The 18,595-nt window shown below is 44.2% G+C and overlaps 1 protein-coding gene across 1 annotated transcript in view; it reads right to left on the bottom strand.

Annotated features, from left to right (window-relative positions):
* SSPN (sarcospan) overlaps positions 1-18,595 on the bottom strand; it is a 467,146-nt gene that overhangs the window by 109,439 nt on the left and 339,112 nt on the right. The window contains exon 2 of the mRNA XM_069228600.1: positions 7,281-7,367. Within this exon, the coding sequence (XP_069084701.1) occupies positions 7,281-7,367 (87 nt within the window). The remainder of the gene's footprint in view (positions 1-7,280; positions 7,368-18,595) is intronic.

Genomic DNA, 18,595 nt, shown 5'->3' with positions numbered 1-18,595 from the left:
GATGCATCAGCTCCAATGTGTCAGAATACATGTGCTGCCTAACAGTTCCCTAACGACGCCATGGATGAGCTGTATTTACAATACAGAGCTCCATGGTCCACGTTTTCATAGATGTGTCAGAAATTCTGATGCATCTGTGGCGCTAAACTGATGCATTGCTGGACTAGCGCCCAAAAAATGATGCTACTCCAGCAATGCAAGGAAGGTTCCCACAGGAAAAAGCCCTGTGTCAGTTTAACACCTGCTCTGAGCATACGTTACATTTTTGAGGCAGTGAAGTCACAGAATGACGCAGTGAAATGTTGTCAATTTCACTCGGTCAGTTCTGTGCGGCTTTATGTCTAGGAACGCCTACCTTGCATACATTATACCTGGTGCAGGTATAATGTGACACAAGGCTTTACAAACTGACGAATGGAGCAGTGTAAAGCGCTGTATAGTGCCACCGCTACATGAAAAAGAAATGAAGCAACGGTGGCACAAGGGGCTTGTAAATAAGCACCTTGCTTCGATGCCCTTTGCACTCCACACAGGACAAGAGGACCCTCTCGTTTTGCTGCTGTATCAGTCACCGTTACAAGTATACATCTCATTCTCCAGGCACACTGCAATTATAAAAGGTGTGCTATGGTTGCTACTAGCAGTCTGACAGTTATTATGCATTTTCTCATTATTTGTTTTCAGCTTCAAGAGGCACGTGGCCCTGTGCCGTTGGGGGTCGGACATCGGGTGGGAAAGGAAATAATGTTTTTTCAAAAAACCTAATACAACGCTGACCGTAGGTCTCATACCTAGATGCTATATTGGAAATCGATGTAATTTTTTGCTTTTGTTGGTTCTCCCGCCACACTGTGCAGCAGCAGAACTGCAAACGAATCGAAAGGGAAGAGGAAAAATTTGAATCTGAATCATTCTCAAATGGGACAAGACACTTATCCACTCTGATCCCCGGCTTTATTTTTTCACCTTTATTTTTAGTGTGTTCGGTTTCTGGACTGTGCCATGGTGTCCATACAGCTTCATACAACTCAGGCAGCATGCTCACTATTAGAATTTATAAAGTACATAATTCTAGAATCACTTAATTTAGGCCACGGTCTTAATTACATAGGACACGCTTCTTGCACAGGGCCTCCGACAACGTCACTGTGGACATGCCGCATTTAGAGGTCCTCCACTTTTTCTGTGTCTGCCTTATAACACTCCACAAAACAGGTACAGTACAACTAATCAAGGATGCCTACGCTGCTTTCAGCGGCAATCGTTCCAAGCAAGCCACCGGTTTGGAAACCAACACGTACTTGCAATTTAAACAATAATTAATTTGTTTCCGGTAAATAAATGGTGGCCGCTGAAGAGCTGAGGAACACCGCCAAACAATGGAAAATGGTACAGGTTGTGTCACGCGTTGCAAAGAGCTAAAGTATTTTAATGTGTGTACATACATTGCCTTATCAGCAGCGCCAGAAGGGCTTGCTGCGTTTCATTCCGTCCCACAAGCCACAGATTATGAGGTGAAGTCGGTATATATCCCATTTGTACGTGGTACAGAATGTTCAGCCAGTGAGCGCAGTGCTCGTGGCAATGGCGCATTAACTCACAATGGCCTCGTGAGGGCTCGGCGGGAGAAAACCAGCAAGCGAAGAGGAGCAGGGCGCGAGAGCGATGTTTGCAAGTACAAGGCAGCCTGGAAACAACATCAGCAGCCTGCTCACATGACGGGGCCTCAGGCTGCTCCTCACAGGCAATCACTGCTGGACTGGGGTGGGTGCCAAGAAGCCAGGTTCACCGGGGCGAGTGTACTCTTTGCATTTTGAGCTATACTGCGCGCTCGAGGTCTTGTGATTCCTGTCAGATGGGGAAGGGCACGGCAAAAGGGTTCAGCGGATCAGGCATTTACAGTAATGCGCGGTAATTTTCCCAAACTGTACAAAAAAATACAAAAAAGGCTTCTGAAAAAAACGTATTGCGTACAGCGTGGCTGGTTATTGGTTTTGTGCTTAAGAAACGCTGCACATGTACACGAGTGCAGGTTTAGTTAATGCACTAATATTTTTAATTAGTGCCCTCACATAAAAAGAGGACGAGCGCCTGGTTCAGTCTTTCGCAAAAAGCAAAGGTTAAAATGTGCTAATGAATGCAGACGCTAGCGATTGCATATCTTGAACACTATGGGCCTAATTTACGAGGGCCTTGCACCACCAAAATGTCACTTTTAGGGATGCTCCGGTGGCGCAATGCCCTGCGCCATGTTTAGAAGGCAGAGTTAAACCACTCTTTGTGGCTTAACGCCACCTTGTAAATAAGGCCCATTCCACTTGGCGTGGAAGGGGCATGCAATGGGTGTTGCTGTGGGTGTTCCACTGCAACAACCATTGCACTTTGATGCTGCCCCAAATTTGAGAGGAATCGTACACCTGAGGCAGCGGCAAAAACTAACACCACACCTGGGTGGCGTTAGCATGCTACAATGAGGAGAAATACTTTTATTTCTCCTCGTTTTTGGTTTTTCTATACATGCTGCATTCTGCAGCACACATAGAAAGAGCAGAAAGCCATTCAGGATTGTTTATGTGCGGAAAAGTGTCTTTTCCTGCACATAAACAATCATTAAATAATGACAATCCGCTACTTCTATGTGTGCTGCAGAATGCAGCACCCCTAGAACTAGCAAATAGCCATTATTGATTGTTTGTGCAGGAAGGGACACCTTTCTGCACACGAACAATCATTCTCTGCAACGCACGCACCCTTGCTAGTGCAAGAGTGCCTGCATTGGTGCTAGGCAACTAATTTTGGAACAACAACCATGAGCTCAGAATGCTTTGCATGAGATAAAATCCAGACAATACTAGGCCAGAATCTTAACGCCTCATAATGCTGCATCAAGAGAAAAATAGGCAAGTATATTATGACTTGCTGGGGTCACTTCTCAAATGCAAGAATAACAATGCCAACAATGCCTGCACCCAGCGGAAGTGCATTAAAAAAGTATAGGAACTGTGATGCTGTGCGCAAATTTGGCGGGATGAGTGAGCACGGGGCGGGGTCAAAGGTGTGGCTAAAAAACAAACTATTCTGTAACTTCCTTTATCCTTCACCTCCATGTAACTACTTTTAAAATAAGGCATTGCTTAAATGAAAAAAATGCAAGTTACATTAATCAGTTGAAAATGCACTAGCACACGTTACGAAGGCTCTGTTAGTTAATGCACTGCAGAGATCTGTTTCTTTAACTAGAGAGTCACAGAACTGAATCCTGGTCTTGCAGTGGATAATAGGGACTTGTGTATGTTTAGTGCTACGAGGTCCTAGTCTGTGAAAGAAAGCACAGTGAAAATGTAAGTCATTATTATAAACTTGCATCACACACAGTAAAAGGTAGGCTACTACAAAACGTGCAAAAATGTTTAAGATAAAAAAAGCTTAAAAAATATAGAATTTAGTAATCCACAGAATGCACATAGTGAATTCTTTTTATAGTTGTCCTTTAAAAGCACACACTTCAGAGCTCAGCAGGTAGCTCCCTTGCAATACCTCTCAAAAAGAATAAATCTGTGTTATGAGGAAGCTTCAAGTGATTCCATCAATTAAGGCAAATAGGCTTTCAACCACCCTTTATCTCTGCAGATTACCCAGTTGTGCATATATTTCAGGCAAGCAATACCCTGGCAAGAAGGCTTGTTTAGCTCTCTGCCCCACCCGTGGTGTATAATTGAAGATTCAATGGATATTTTTCCATATTTATTTAACTGATAAATATATATGAGCACTTGAATGTCTAAAAGGTTTCAGCGGTATACAGTGCAATAGCATTATCTGACAACACTTGCATCGTAGAATAGAATAAATACCTAGATCTGCACTTAATTAAGCTTAGTTCGAAAATTCATCATCTTATTTTCATCTCAATACTTCTCATCTGTACCCCTACTTACCTGGCATTCATGATTGACAGTAGAGAAAATCATCCAAAGAAGGCCTATTTTATGTATTTAAAAATAAATACAGACAGGAAAATAAATAGTTTTCAGTCTGTATTTATCTGTAAAAATCAGTAAAAACAGAAAACCAGAAGCCCTAATTATAACATGTGCTGCTGGTCTTTAAGTGTACTATTACTGATAAGACCAATAGATTTGCTTGATTTTAAAGTGACACCTCCCTATATGGTTATGTGCTATATTGTACAGAGAGGGTGGCGCCGTGTTTTTTGGGGTCATGACCTTTAGGGGTTAAGTTTAATGTTATAAAAAGTATTTCCACTAGACTTATGCATGTTTGTCAATTACTGCATAGTATTAAGTAGTGTGTATGTGTGTGTGTGTGTGTGTGTGTGTCTGCGTGTAATAAATGTACTTTCCCTTTTCTAAAGAAAAAGCACGGACTGGGCAATTAATTACTGAGTGTTATTATTGTGTGCCAGCAAATGGTGATTACTAGCCCAAACCATCTCCCCCTGTGGAGGCCTCAGACCGATCTGCTTTGCAACCCTGAGAGAGTAAAGCGCTACAATAGGGTCCTTGGTTCCAAGTGAGGGGGTGAATGTGGCCCATTACTTGTGCAGGCCACACAAATAATGTTCAATTTCCTTACAAAAACTAATTTTATGTGTGAAGTGGAGGCACAGCCTAATGCCTAGAAACATGAGAGGCACGTCTGCCTCCTCTCTACACCTCCCCACCAAAAACATTCTAAGGCTTCTGCTGATGTCCTGGGGTCTTTTCATACCTCTTAATGGACACTGGCTGCTTAGAGACTCAATTGATGACCTAAAAATCCACTCAATGCAGGGATTTTCAGATCACCTTTCAGGTCACTGTGTGATATTGGCTCTTTACCAGGTGATCATGTGAAAGGAGACAATATTGTAGACACAAAGTCGCACCATGGGAATTGGCAGGTTTGCAATTCACGTGGTCAGCTCCTACCAATCTGCTAGAAGCACACAAGACTAACAATAAGGTAAGAAAAGATAAGCATTTCTTCACATTCTCTTCGCGCATTTGGAATGGTTTCCCAAAGCATGTAAATGCCTTGATGCCTGACATGCACAACTATTAATGAGGATCTGATATCCTAACCTTATATGCTAATTACAGAACAGCATTTTTTTAACTGATGCAAGTGCCACTAATCGCCACATTATGCACTAGAAAAGGGTTCTGTGATTTCAATTGGCCATATGCATCAATGTGAACAAGATAAGCTACAGCTGTGAAGCTGTGCTGAACACATCCTATAAGCAAAAACAAATATGATCCTCCCCACCAAGCAGCCAAAGAAGAATGCAGTTGATCATTCTTGGCACCCTGTGTTGGTAGCTTCTTGGTGTTGCATGGCTCTTTAGAGGCAGACAGAAGGACGTGGAGACTGTGTATCTGTCACAAATGTGAAGTATATCCTGTCTGCCTTATTACAAGTGCCATAGGATTTAACACACTTGTAATAAGATGGACAGGATATCTGTCACATTTGTCACTGTGTGACCCATTCACCAATCTCTAAATCAGACCAGAGCGGAGGGAAAATCAAGTATTCTTCACATACATGTTGTTTCATCCTTCAAATGAGGAAACATGACCATCATCCCATTAAGGACAACAATTACCTGAAACGAGCATTCAATTTGTTTCCCACCATAAAGTCTCAGGACACCTTTGTATTCCAAAAAAAATTATTAACTACCAAAATCCCTGGGGTTATTTTCAGTTGATATAATATCCCAGAGTTGATATTTTTCTGGCATAATTTCCCTGAGAAATGTCCTTCAAACACACAATTGTTAGGATATATTCTTCTGGGAAATGTCCTATAGTCACCTTACTATTACCACAGTATTCTAATTCTGCTGACAAAAGTTATTTCTATGTTATTTTGGGGGTATTTTCTCCTGAAACCTCTTTTGTTCAGTGGGGCTGCTAATTAACATGCAGATTTTCTTCCCTACCCTTTCCTCCTCGGGAAATGAGTAAAGAACCATTATTTGCTCCCTTTGTGTGGGGAGGCCTTTGTTACTTCTGCTGGAATGGAATGTGATTAACTTGACTAAGCAGGGTGACAAAAGCCCAGGGCTCTGGTCCTGAGCTGAGCCATAGAAATATGACAATCCTGCATGACCCATTATGTGTCCATACATCTGCTTGGGGACATGCATATTTGAACTAGGTGCACACTTTTAACCCCAGTTTGATACATCAGTAAACTCTATGGGCCAAAGAAGAGTGACACTGCACTTTAAGGCAGATTTGCCCCTATGTGTATAATGAAGTATCACTGCAGACAAAACAGTAAACATACTCACTTTCCCTATGAGTGCCCACTAATATTATGAGGCCTATCCCAGGTTAATAACTAACCCTGCAGAGTCCCTTCTGCACCGGTCTACCTCAGCACAGTTACCAGGCTGCGCACAACAGTTGTCTCACACGTACAGCCCTCACACGTGTGCACATGTGTGACCAGTGGCCCTTACCTTTGCTGCATCACATCTGACTTATCTTAAAAGGCGGACACTGGAGGTAAACATGCACAGTCCATTTACCATGTGCTTGCTGTGGGTGAAACACCAGTTGTGAAGCCAAAACCAGGTGATCCAGAAGCTGGAAAATCCGGGCAAATAAAATGGGCTGAACCCATTTTGCAACAGGTTTGGATTTTGAAGGTCAGGCTTTGTGGTAGCTGGTGCTGTATAATTTTAATCCGGAGGTTATGGGGAAAAACCTGTCCAAGCATTTGTATGATATGCATGATGCTGCTTTGGCTCAGGAGCCAACTAATGCTTATTATGTGACAGGAGAGCAGATGTGGAGATGCTACTTCTGCTGCTGACACCTGAATAGGCCACAGGCAATGAGAGCTCACTGCCTTTGCCTGAGGTTCTGACAGCTTTAAATGGGAAACTCTGAGAGTGAGCCCAGGAAGGACCTCGCTGGAGTAAAGAAAATAAGGTCTCTGACATGAAAAGCTTTTGTAGTTAGAGGGGGAGCCCACGAGCCAGTGGTAGTCATGTCATTTAGAGTAGAGCTGTTACAGTGATCCTTAAGTACAGGGATCACACGTTGGTAATAGGTGAAAACAGAAGCAGTAAGGAGGTTGCCTAGGAACAGTAACAATCTCTAAGTGATAAACGTGACTCAGAATAAAACAATAACAACTAGATAACAGCTGAACCACAAACAATTGCTGCATATGTTTCTCCGTACGGAAGATAATAGAATGCAGGTTCTATCCGACAAATATCAATGATGCATTAAGTTGATAAAATAATTTCCACGTACCTTTACAGCAAATTGGCAACATGTGGTCTCGTCAGCTTGGTATGCCATACAGACCATGCAGAGTCCCAGCAGAGCCACCACACAGCCCTGCAAACACAAGAAAAGGCTCAGCGTTAGCAATGGGTTTATCCTACATATGTCAGCCAGCAACAACTGTCCTTGAAAGATTATAACGATGTTTGCATCTTTCGCCAATGTACTAAGAGCTTTTAGCATGGAAGGTGATGCCAAAATATAATGGACTTTGTCATATTTCGATGATTCCATCAGGCACATTTAAGCTCCTGTACTCAGAAACAGCCCAGTTGCGATGCACGCAGTGCGATATCCAAACCTTATTAACAGCATCTCATACCATCTATGGAGCTGTGCAATGTTACCAGTAGAAAGTCCTGGTAATTAGTGATTCAGACTTCAGTGAGCCAGGACGTGTGTACCAGCTGACGCCGTTCCGGCCAGGCCCCACCCTCTGCCGAGCTGCTGTAAGTGTAGCTTATTGTGCAAGAGTTCAAACAGTGTGACCTGTTCACGTTTTTACTAGCACCAGTTACAAATAAAAACAAACCATACACACGTTGATGTTAGGAAATGGCGTAAGTGAGAGTGATGAACAAAGCAGAACTTTTAAACGGGATTTACTGCACTAGGATATTCTTTCTGTTTGAAACAGTATCAAACAGAGCCATGCCGTATTAGCCTTGTAGGTTGGTCGTCTACTTCCCATAGAAGTCTTGCCTGCCACTGAGACAATAACAAATGATGGTTAATCCTTGATCCAATGCTTTTTTTTATCCACGGGTAATCCTTTGAGTTGCCTCCATGCCATTGTTTTCAGCTTTTCTGTTTTCCACCAGAGAGAGAAACAATGGTATACACTTCAGTCTTGCCAATACCACAAGAGACCATTCGAGCCTGAACGGTTAGGCCTCGTCCCCTCTGCAGAAGAATTCAAGGAACACCAGAAGCATTTGGATGTATTGGTCTCAGTTAGTGAGGTGCAGCTCAAGTGCCAGGTCCTCAAAAGCTTGAAATTCACATCTGGGATTGTCCCTCCCACTTCTGAAAATTCACTGAGCGCCTCCAACAAGTGATGGATTCCTAACCACTGGGAATACTTCTGGGCAGCATTCCATCCCATTGGTTTTTAGCTTGAAATTTTCAATCAGAGGAATCCCCGATGCTTGGCTCAATCATCTCCATTCATCTGTGTTTTTGCTGGCAAACACAGACCCCAAGTATGCTTGCCACAGACAGTCACTCCATCATACACATACAGTTCATCATGGGAACAGTGGTATCCAGCGCTGGTTAGTGTTTTTTGTGGTAAAACATTATTTCATGTTGGACCCACATTGACACAGAGAGGAAATCATCAAGATTTGGTGGTTTAGGCCATGGGTGAGGCCGCAGAGTACTTCCCATTGAGTGATGTTTCGTGTCTGAAAAAAACCCTCACAATGTAGCACTCTTCCTCGTAGTCACAACAGTGTGGCAGGAAAAGTATTGTTCTGCCTGGGCCATCCCCTTCTTATTCAGAGCAGAGTTTAGATATGCAGGCCGGCAGCTCGCGCTGCTGTGGGTCATCCCAGCCTCCGGTTGTTTCTACGTGACCTACTTCGAGCGAGTTGACTAAACTGAATTTTCCAGCTGCTAGAACTGTGCACGTCTACAGAGTGTATTTAAGATCTCTTTACCTAGCACTTCATGATCACAGACCTGAGATGGCTGCAATAAAATGTATTCCCGTACTTACAATGGACATCTTAAGGTTTTTGGGGACCATGGGCCAAACGTATTTTAGGGTCCCTGTTCCGAACAACTTTGAATTTATTATCCAGTATAAGCTCTTTCACTCCTTCATGCCCTCTTTGCCCAAGTCACTGAATGTGCACAGGCACACTGATCCAAGTTCTAAATATGTTTACATCTAATATTCAAGGATAGTGATATGTGTTTCCAATATTGTACACAGAAGCAGCTCACTAAAATTATTGCAAATGATTGTGACACCCTGCCATTTCTCATGTGTGAGGTCCTTTTTTGATCTAAAAGGATTTTTGTATGGATGTTGCATGAAACAAAAAAAACATTCCTCTGCAAAATGTATGTAATATACTCTCACACAACACCCACATTAAACATAAGATACAGATAAACAGTATTTAAAACAATCTGTTTAAGAATTATTCAAGGTGGTGAGGCCAAGACTCTCTGCAGAACAGAGCTAGCTCTATCAGGGGGCCCCCTGAAAGGCTAGGGTCCTGGGCCAGAGCCCTCTTTGCCCATGCCTTAAAACGTCTCTGGTGCTTACATACTGACATGCTAATAAAAAGAATTAAATGGGGCCTGGCCTGCTCGGACAAATATTCACGCTGAAAACTTGCCTATGCCAGTCCAACTCCAGGAAAGGGGATCAGTTGGGCAATGGATGTATTGGGTCGAACGGTAAAAAAGCTCCATAAGCCACTAGTTAACATTAGGCTATATAACCGGGCAATCAGGGACAAAAGAAGGAGCCTGCTCCAATTCCCCGTGTCCAGCGAGTATCTGGAAAGTAAGCAGCATTGCTGTCGGATAGAACAGCACTACAGAAGACAGAAGACCACCTTCACAAAAGGCCAAATGAAGCAGGCCAGGAAAGAGCATAGGAAAGTAATTTGGAAACTAAAACAAAAGCAAAGAGAGGAGTATTGGAAACATATACAAGCTCTATTGCCTCCAAGTAAAACCAGGGAATTTTGGTAATATGTTAGCATGCTGGTTAATTTCACCTCTAGCAAGAGCAGCGCTGTATCGGCCACTGAATGGAAGATGCATGTAGAAAAATTATTCATGGATCCGAGTACTGTAAATGCCCTCAACAAGCACCTCATGCTCAACGCACCAGAAGGCCTGGACCATAGCCTACTGAATGTAACTGAAGATACGACACAAAGAATTCTGAAGAGCATCCAGAATGATGGGCCCCAAGAGCAAATGGCCTACCAGGGATCATTTTTAAAGAAAACTGGGCCTTCTGGGTCCCTCACATGATATCCTTGTTTAATGAATGTCTTCCGTTCCGGATTCATGGAAAGGTTCAATCCTGCATCCAGTTCACAAAAAGTGGATGTTACCTGACCCAAAAACTACAGGCTCATTGGCCTGCTCGATGTAGACAGCAAGACCATCACAAAAGTGCTCCTACATGAGCTTGAAACTTGGATAACGGACAACAACATCATACCAATGTATCAGACTGGGTTCAGACCTAGCTCCTCTACTATGGATAATGTGATTGCACTCTCCTATTGGTTGCTAAGGCACTGAAAACTTGCTCCGCGCTAATATCTGCTTTCTTTATAGACTACATTGCAGCTTTTGATGGAATTGACTGCATCACTCTGTGGAAAAAACTTGCTGACTGGGGTATTCCCAAGCAGTTGTTGGCAGCAATAATGGCATTGCACACTGACACTTGGGTACGGATTAGGATAACACAGTCACATGCCAGGGAAAATCTTCACCAACAGAGGCCTTAACCAAGGCTGTGTAATCACCCCTACCTTTTTTCCTAAACACAGCTGACCTGAGTGGGGTATTGCTCAAAGGGAACACATTTCCTCCCAACTGGGCCAGACAAGACTCCCTATTTATACAGTACGCTGACGATCTGTTCTTGCTCGCTCAAACCCAGATTGGGATGAAGAAGGCCCTAGACATATTCCACTTGTACAAAACAAAGAACGCCTTGTAGGCAAATTCAGCTAAAACAAAGGTTCTGACCTTTAACCACAAAACACAAAACATCAATTGAAATGGAATCTGGGCCCATTAAAGATAGGGACATCTAGTAAATCCAACTATCTCGGAGTTTGGGTCTCAGACACTGGCATGCCTTCCCCCAGGCCTCCATATTGGCAGAGAAGGCAGCCAAGACCACTTATGCTCTCTCTAAATTATACGATAGGCTACAATCTCCTTTGGCAGAGGCAAATTGCAGAGTTATTAAGGGAAAATTACTACCAACAATAAGCTATGGCCATCTTGCATGTCCTGGCAGCCTTACTGCGTCACTTGAGCACTGTCACCTCGCCTCTTACAAGCACAAATTTCACATCCCTAGGCATAGTCAGCGCACAGTGATTTGCTTGGAGTTTGACATGAGGAAGATGGACATTGAATGTAAAAAAGACAAAATCAAATTCCATTACCAGTTGATCAGGGCTGATTCAGAGTCCCTGTGTGGGCACTGAAAGCAATTTATTTGGACAACAACAGCAATTAGTCAAAGTACCCTAGGAGCACCCAGGCCACTTTAAACGTGGCCACAATGTATTCACAAGATCCTCTCATTACTATGGTCCATCTAAAGAAAACCTTAAAAGGACAAGGGAGAAGGGTCTCAAGAGAATCAGATATTGAGACCACCAAGAAAATCAGAAGAGCAGAAAGACTTGTTTTTGTTTTTATGCGTGGGTCTTGTTAAGTGTATTTCTCACAGTTTTACTCATTTGTGGCACAATATGAATACCATTTTATTCTGTTTAATTATTTTATTGTTCTTTGCTTCATCTTGTGTGTAATAATTTTAAATAATCATGCAATAAAGTGTGTTACTACATGCTGACAGATGAGCTCCTGTTATAACAGTCCATGCCACCAACATAGGGGGTCATTCTGACCCCGGCGGGCGGCGGGAGCCGCACGCCTGGAGGGAACCGCCAGAATACCGCTGCGCGGTCAAAAGACCGCCGCGGGTATTCTGGGTTTCCCACTGGGCTGGCGGGCGACCGCCAAAAGGCCGCCCGCCAGCCCAGTGGGAAACACCCCTCCATGAGGATGCCGGCTCCGAATGGAGCCGGCGGAGTGGAGGATGTGCGACGGGTGCAGTGGCACCCGTCGCGTATTTCAGTGTCTGCAAAGCAGACACTGAAATACAAAGTGGGGCCCTCTTACGGGGGCCCCTGCAGTGCCCATGCCATTGGCATGGGCACTGCAGGGGCCCCCAGGGGCCCCACGACACCCCTCACCGCCATCCTGTTCCTGGCGGGCGGAACCGCCAGGAACAGGATGGCGGTGAGGGGGTCGGAATCCCCATGGCGGCGCAGCAATCTGCGCCGCCATGGCGGATTCCCATGGGCAGCGGAAAGTCGGCGGTACACCGCCGGCTTTCCGCTTCTGGCCGCGGCTGTACTGCCGCGGTCAGAATGCCCGGCGGAGCACCGCTGACCCCGGCCCCGCCGGTCCTTGACCGCCGGGGTCAGAATGACCCCCATAGTGTCTTATTTTCTTTCCATGCCTGGTCCTGATTGTCTTCCAGTCTCCATCTGTATAATTTTTACCTGGAATTTGCTTTGAAAGGTATTGGTAAACAACATTTTTGCAGTTGCAAGAAAGATGTAGCTGCATTCTGCCTACTGACAGTAACGATGGGCTGCTTGAAGAGATACTCTTCAAACTGTTGGATGAGACATCCCTGTGTGTTACTGACATTGAAATTAGAAGTGTGCAGAACTCCTGGAGTTTCACTTCACTGAATTCTGTGGAATTCCATTAAAACTCCACAGGATTCCAAGGAATTCCACCAAGGGATGGAAAATATGCATGTTGCGCTTCTTGCGCTAGTAACGCTGAAAAATTTGCTTGAATAGCATCATCCAGTGTGAAAGAGCATGTGGCCATTCGGAGTGACTTTGCTGCTGCTCAAGTAGAAAAGCTACTCAAGAAGCAGCCCTCTGACTGCAACCACTTGCCACTTCTCACATTAGAATATCAGGCTAAGAGATGCCAATTCTTGCTGGTCAGATTGCATTTCTGGAGCCTCACTGGAAAGGAAATCTACCAGGGTGTGATTGTTGGAATTTGGCGTTACAAGAGTAATAGGGACTCACCAATTTCCCACCCCTAATTGAAATTTATTCTGCTGGCATCTGACAGCATAAAACATATGAAAATAAGACTTGTTCAATCACTTCTTTTTTCATTTAAACATTTTTACACTTAAACATTTTTATTAGATTTTCAAAGTAAACATTAACAAGGCATATCTTAATGAAATAAGAAGAGACAAAAGGTTACTAATGTTACATACTTTATAGAAATCAAGTATGCATTCGATTTGAAATACATTTATCACATTGATCAAAATCAGTAAGCTATTTTTTTACTTGTGAGTTTCAAACAAATCAGGGTCGCTGAAATCATTCTTGTAAGTGAAAAAGGGAAAGGGAAAAGTAAAGGTTAGTGGGGCCCCTAACCCATCTACATATTTGTGTTAAGGATCACTATCTGCCAGCTGTGTTTCTGTTGTTTGGGTGAAGCACACTGCTTTCCACCACAGTGAGAAAGCGAGGGGTGGAGTCTTTTCAGCGACTGGTGATTTTCTGGCAATCAGTGTTAGAATGTGAAGCAGTTTTTAAAAATATTTATTTAGGGAGTTAGGGAAGGCTGACAATAGGAGTAGGTTTTGTAGTGAACTACTGCCGTTTGAGACGACGATGGATATAATGTTCTTGCACACTCTGTTCCAAAAACCTGTTGGCTTGGGGCACAAGACTAGCTCATTCTCAAGCTTGACAGTGGCAACATTGGTTGTTGGTTAGGAGGCCTGCTTGGAACATCTTGGTGGGTGTTAGACCTGGCCCTTTTTGCAGGGTCATCCCCACACGTTTTGCGTCCTTCCTCCTATTTATTCTGACCTGTTTTTGTCGGCTTTAGAACCCTGGACACTATACCACTGCTGACCAGTGCTAAACTGCAAGCGCTCTCTGTCTAAATTGTATTTGTGATTGGTTTATCCCTAGTAAAGTGAACAAGCAGTGCCCAGGGCCTGTAATTCAACTGCTACTAGTGGGCCTGCAGCACTGATTGTACCACCTACATGAGTAGCCCTGTAAACATGTCTCAGACCTGCCACTTCAGTGTCTGTGTGGGCAGCTTGAAACTGTTAGTTCGACCTGGCAAATGTACCTACTTGCCAGGTCCAAACCTTCCCTTTTACTACATGTAAGTCACCCCTAAGGTAGGCCCAAGACAGCCCCATGGGCAGGGTGCACTATATTTAAAAGGTAGGACATGTACTGGTGTGTTTTACATGTCCTGAAATATTGTTAAATTTTGTTTTTACTAATGCAGGGCCTACTTCTCCCATAGGTTAACATAGGGATTGCCTTGAGATATCTTTTAAGTGCAATTTCCCATTGATAGCAGAAAAAGATATGGACTTTGGGGTCTCTGAACTCACAATTTAAAAATACATCTTTTGGTGAAGTTGGTTTTTAAATTATAAGTTTGAAAATGCAACTTTTAGAAAGTGGGAATTTTCTTGCTTAACCATTCTGTGCCTCCACCTGGCTGTAGAATACAGGTCTGGGTCAGGATGACAGTTGTGCTATTTGTGAATTCACTCTAGACAGTCACACAAAGGGAGCTGGGGTGTGCTCTGCATATCTTGATGGGTCTTCCTGGGTTAGATTGGAGGGAGGAATTGACACTTGCACCTGAATAGTGCTGTGCCTTTCTTACATAAAGGAGTCTCCACCCCCACTGGAGTGTGTCTTGGGCGAGGGCAGGAAAGGCAGGCTCTTGTGCACTACAAAGACTTTCCTTTAAAGTTTTCCTTCTTCAAAGGCAGAAATGGGTATAAGTATTGGCTCCTGGGACCACAACTTCAGAACACTTCTGAATCAAGAGGAGACTCTGCCAAAGAGAAGAGCTGAAGAGCTGTGAGGAGGAGTACTGCCCCTTTGCTGTGTGTGCTTTTCTGGGTTGGCAGGCTGCAGATACTGCTTCTTCTTTAGAAAGTACAAAGACTGGACTTTGCTATATATTCTGATTGTGAAGCTTCTCCAAGGGATTGGACTGAGCTTGCCTCCTGTTAAGAAGTCTCAGGGACATCAAAGACTTCACCTGCCAGCTCCTGGGTTCTCTTGCTGAGGACCCTGACTTGCCAAGATATGTCCACTCCAGTTCCTGGGCTTTTGGGAATGAAATCTGGCATAAAACAAGAAGAAACAGGCCCATTGACTCTGGATGACTCTAGAACCAGCACAGCTGCCTGACTCCACGCTGCTGTCTGCACTCAAAGCCATGGTCCCCGCTGAAGTGCAATGACCGTGACAGATGCTGCAGGCCCCACTCTGCCGCAGCGTCTCTGAAGTTCCTCAACCTTGTGAGTCCTGAGTCACTGACGTCCGGAACACCCGACTCTGTTGCGGCGCCTGTGGGCCCATGGTGTGACAGCAACACTGTAAAGTCACCTCATCACGTCTTGACCCACAGGACTCATCAACCCCTTTAAGATTGCAAGGAACCGAGACCTTGCAGCCGCATCACCTCCTCTGCAACTGTAAGGAACCAACGCCTCACCTCCCATGCCTTGCAGTAAGGAACCGACACCTCCCCTCCCCTGTAGCAGTAACTTCCAGACTACGTGCAACACCTTTGCTTCCCCATTGTTTTCAAAGGTACTGTACCTGGAATTCATGTGACTCTGTGACCGGCGCCACACTCCCTCGGGAGTGGCATCGGACTGTTGGAAACAACTCTGTCATGACTCTGTGATAGAACTAGTTGGAACTATTGTGTTTCTAAGTGCTTTATTGGGATTATGGCCCTCATTACAACCCTGGCGGTCCAAGACCGCCAGGGCTGTTCTGGAGGAAGCGCCGCCAACAGGCTGGCGGTGCTTCCCAGGGCATTACTTCCGCCGCGGTCGCACCGCTGCCCAGGGGATTACAGGTCCCCCTAACGCCAGCCTTTTACTGGCGGTTTGAACCGCCAGGAAAAGCCTGGTGGTACGGGGAGTCGCGGGGCCCCCTGCCACTGGCATGGGAAGTGCAGGGGCCCCTTGCCACGTCCCCGTGCAGCTTTTCACTGTCTGCTATGCAGATAGTGAAAAGCGCGACGGGTGCAACTGCACCTGTCGCACGGCCGCAACACCGCCGGCTCCATTTGGAGCCGGCTCCTGTGTTGCGGCCGAGATCCCTGCTGGGCCGGCGGGTGGAAACTAGGTTTCCACCCACCGGCCCAGCGGGGATCTCCAAATGGCCGCGGCGGGGGTGCGGCCGCTTTGGCGGCCGCCCGGTGGTCCGATCTTGGCGGCCGGAGGTCGTAATGAGGGCCTTAATCTTTAAAAATTCATATCCTTCCTTGTGTATGTTGAACTTTTGTTGTTTTGGTCTTGTTTTGCTTAGATAAATATTGGCTGTTTTTTCTAAACTGGTGTAGTGTCCATTTGTAGTGTTTTCACTGTGTTACTGTGTGTGGGTGCAAATACTTAACACATTGCCTCTGAAATATGCCTGACTGCTCGTGCCAAGCTACCAAGGGGATGAGCATGGGTTATCTTAGGAATGTGACTCCCTTACCCTGACTACAGTGAGGGTCCCTACTAGGACAGGGTGTAAACTGACTTCTAACTAGAGACCCCATTTCTAGCAGTGGGGAACTATAGAGATCTGTAAGAGAAGACAGCAGTATGTGTCACTGAGGCCATTTAACATATCTAACCACTCTTTTCCAGATTAGTTCACAGATGGCTGGGGAGGTGTGGATGTTAAAAAATATGGTCCATAATTTCACTGGGTCAGATTTCACAGATTCCAAATAAATGTGGTGGATTTGCTTGTGATTTGTATTGAAGACATTAGCTCATATATTAGCTTAATAGGAGAAACATTTTTTTCCTTTGAGTTTCCTAAGTTACATCTCAATGATAGAATCTGAAATGGAATTATTGAGTCATTATCAAATAATTGTCTGATGGTGCAAATGTTATGGCTCATCTTGGCATACCCAAAATTGTTTGGATGGCAGAAATGACCCACAGTGAGTTATTTAGCTATTCTACTTAACTGGTCTCTAGCTGATTTTGATGAATACTGATAATATTCTTAGTTTAATGTGGGACAGTAGAAGAGGAGTATTCCATTCTTTTAATAGGTGGATGGAAAATGGGTAATGAACATTGGTGCCAGGCGTTGTTTACTGATTCTTTACTTTGTCTTATGTCTTCACTTTGTCTTCACTTGGGAGTGGAGATTGGTCATTATTCTTGCACTAGATGTTTAATCGAGAACTGGATTTGACTTGGTGCCCTATGAGAAGCTACTACTATAAGAGTTGCTTTGTCAGAAGTAGCAGGCACAGGCAACTTGACGGTCTGTTGGTCTAGTAAGGCATGCCTAGGACCTTAGAAGAAGCTGGTTCTCATTCTTCCTAATCTTTCCTGTCTTTGCTTATTGTTCTTTACGTAATGCATGATGCTCATTCTTGTTATTATTTTTATTGTTTCGTTTTTTTCCTTGTTTGAATCTTTATTCTAGCTTAATTATTGTCTATGCTTGTTTTATGTTACTTAACATTGTTTTCAATTATTTGTTTATTTATTTATGCTATACTTGTCCTTATTTTGCTTTCATTCACCTCAAATGAACTTTAATTTCCTTAATTTACAATCATGATTCTGTCTTATTATTGTTATTATTATTATTAACATTTGTTTCAGGTTTTTGCTTTTATTTGTTTCTGTTTGTAGCATGCTAAAGTGTTGGAGAAGTGCCACTTGCTTCATAAAGGCCGCTTCACAGAGGCCACTCCCATTTTTGAAAGATAACCACACTGAAGGCTGCAGGCATTCAATAAAGTGAAGAGTGGGAATAGGACTAACTCATGTCTTATGAGGGCCAACTACAGAGAATGTTTTATGCAGTCTGGTTGGCTTTGACACTTGTTTTAATTTGCCCTAACTTGAATCCTTTATTTGTTTTTAAATACTTCCCTAGTAGCGATGCACAAGGTTTAAGGGAGCGCATTGGAAAGTAGAGGGGGGAAACATAATTAGGTCAAAATGGACGCTACTGCTTCCAATTGGTGTTTCAAATGGGATGGCTGCAACCACTTCAGGCTTGTAGGATCTGGTGCTGGTAAACAGGTGTGTAATCTGGCAGAGAGCAAGTACATAGATGTCTCATAGAACAAAGCTTAATAATAGAGTGTTGTGGATGGCAGGTCTGGTGCTTTGATAGTTGGACTTATAGTGATGCTGCTCCTCATTTGCTACACTCACCAGATAGAAGATGGACGCTGAGTTAATAGGATACTGCGGACTTCAGAAAATGTGGTGCCTGGTGGCCCACATTAGAATAACTGGCCGCCTGTTGTGCTGATGTTCAGAGATGTTGTGAAGAGCTGCAGACACTTGTTCTGAGTATCACCTCTTCACAGCCTGGAAGCCAGACAACCGTAGAGGATTACGACTGCAAAGTGGCAGTGTTGCTGCACCACTGTTGTAGTAGCAAGAGCAACAGCTGGTGAGTTCATGGAGGCAGTAG

This window comes from Pleurodeles waltl, chromosome 4_1, assembly GCF_031143425.1.
Source record: "Pleurodeles waltl isolate 20211129_DDA chromosome 4_1, aPleWal1.hap1.20221129, whole genome shotgun sequence".
Classification (NCBI taxonomy): Eukaryota; Metazoa; Chordata; class Amphibia; order Caudata; family Salamandridae; genus Pleurodeles; species Pleurodeles waltl.
Note: the sequence above shows the minus strand (reverse complement) of the source record. Positions and strands in the feature narration are given on the sequence as shown.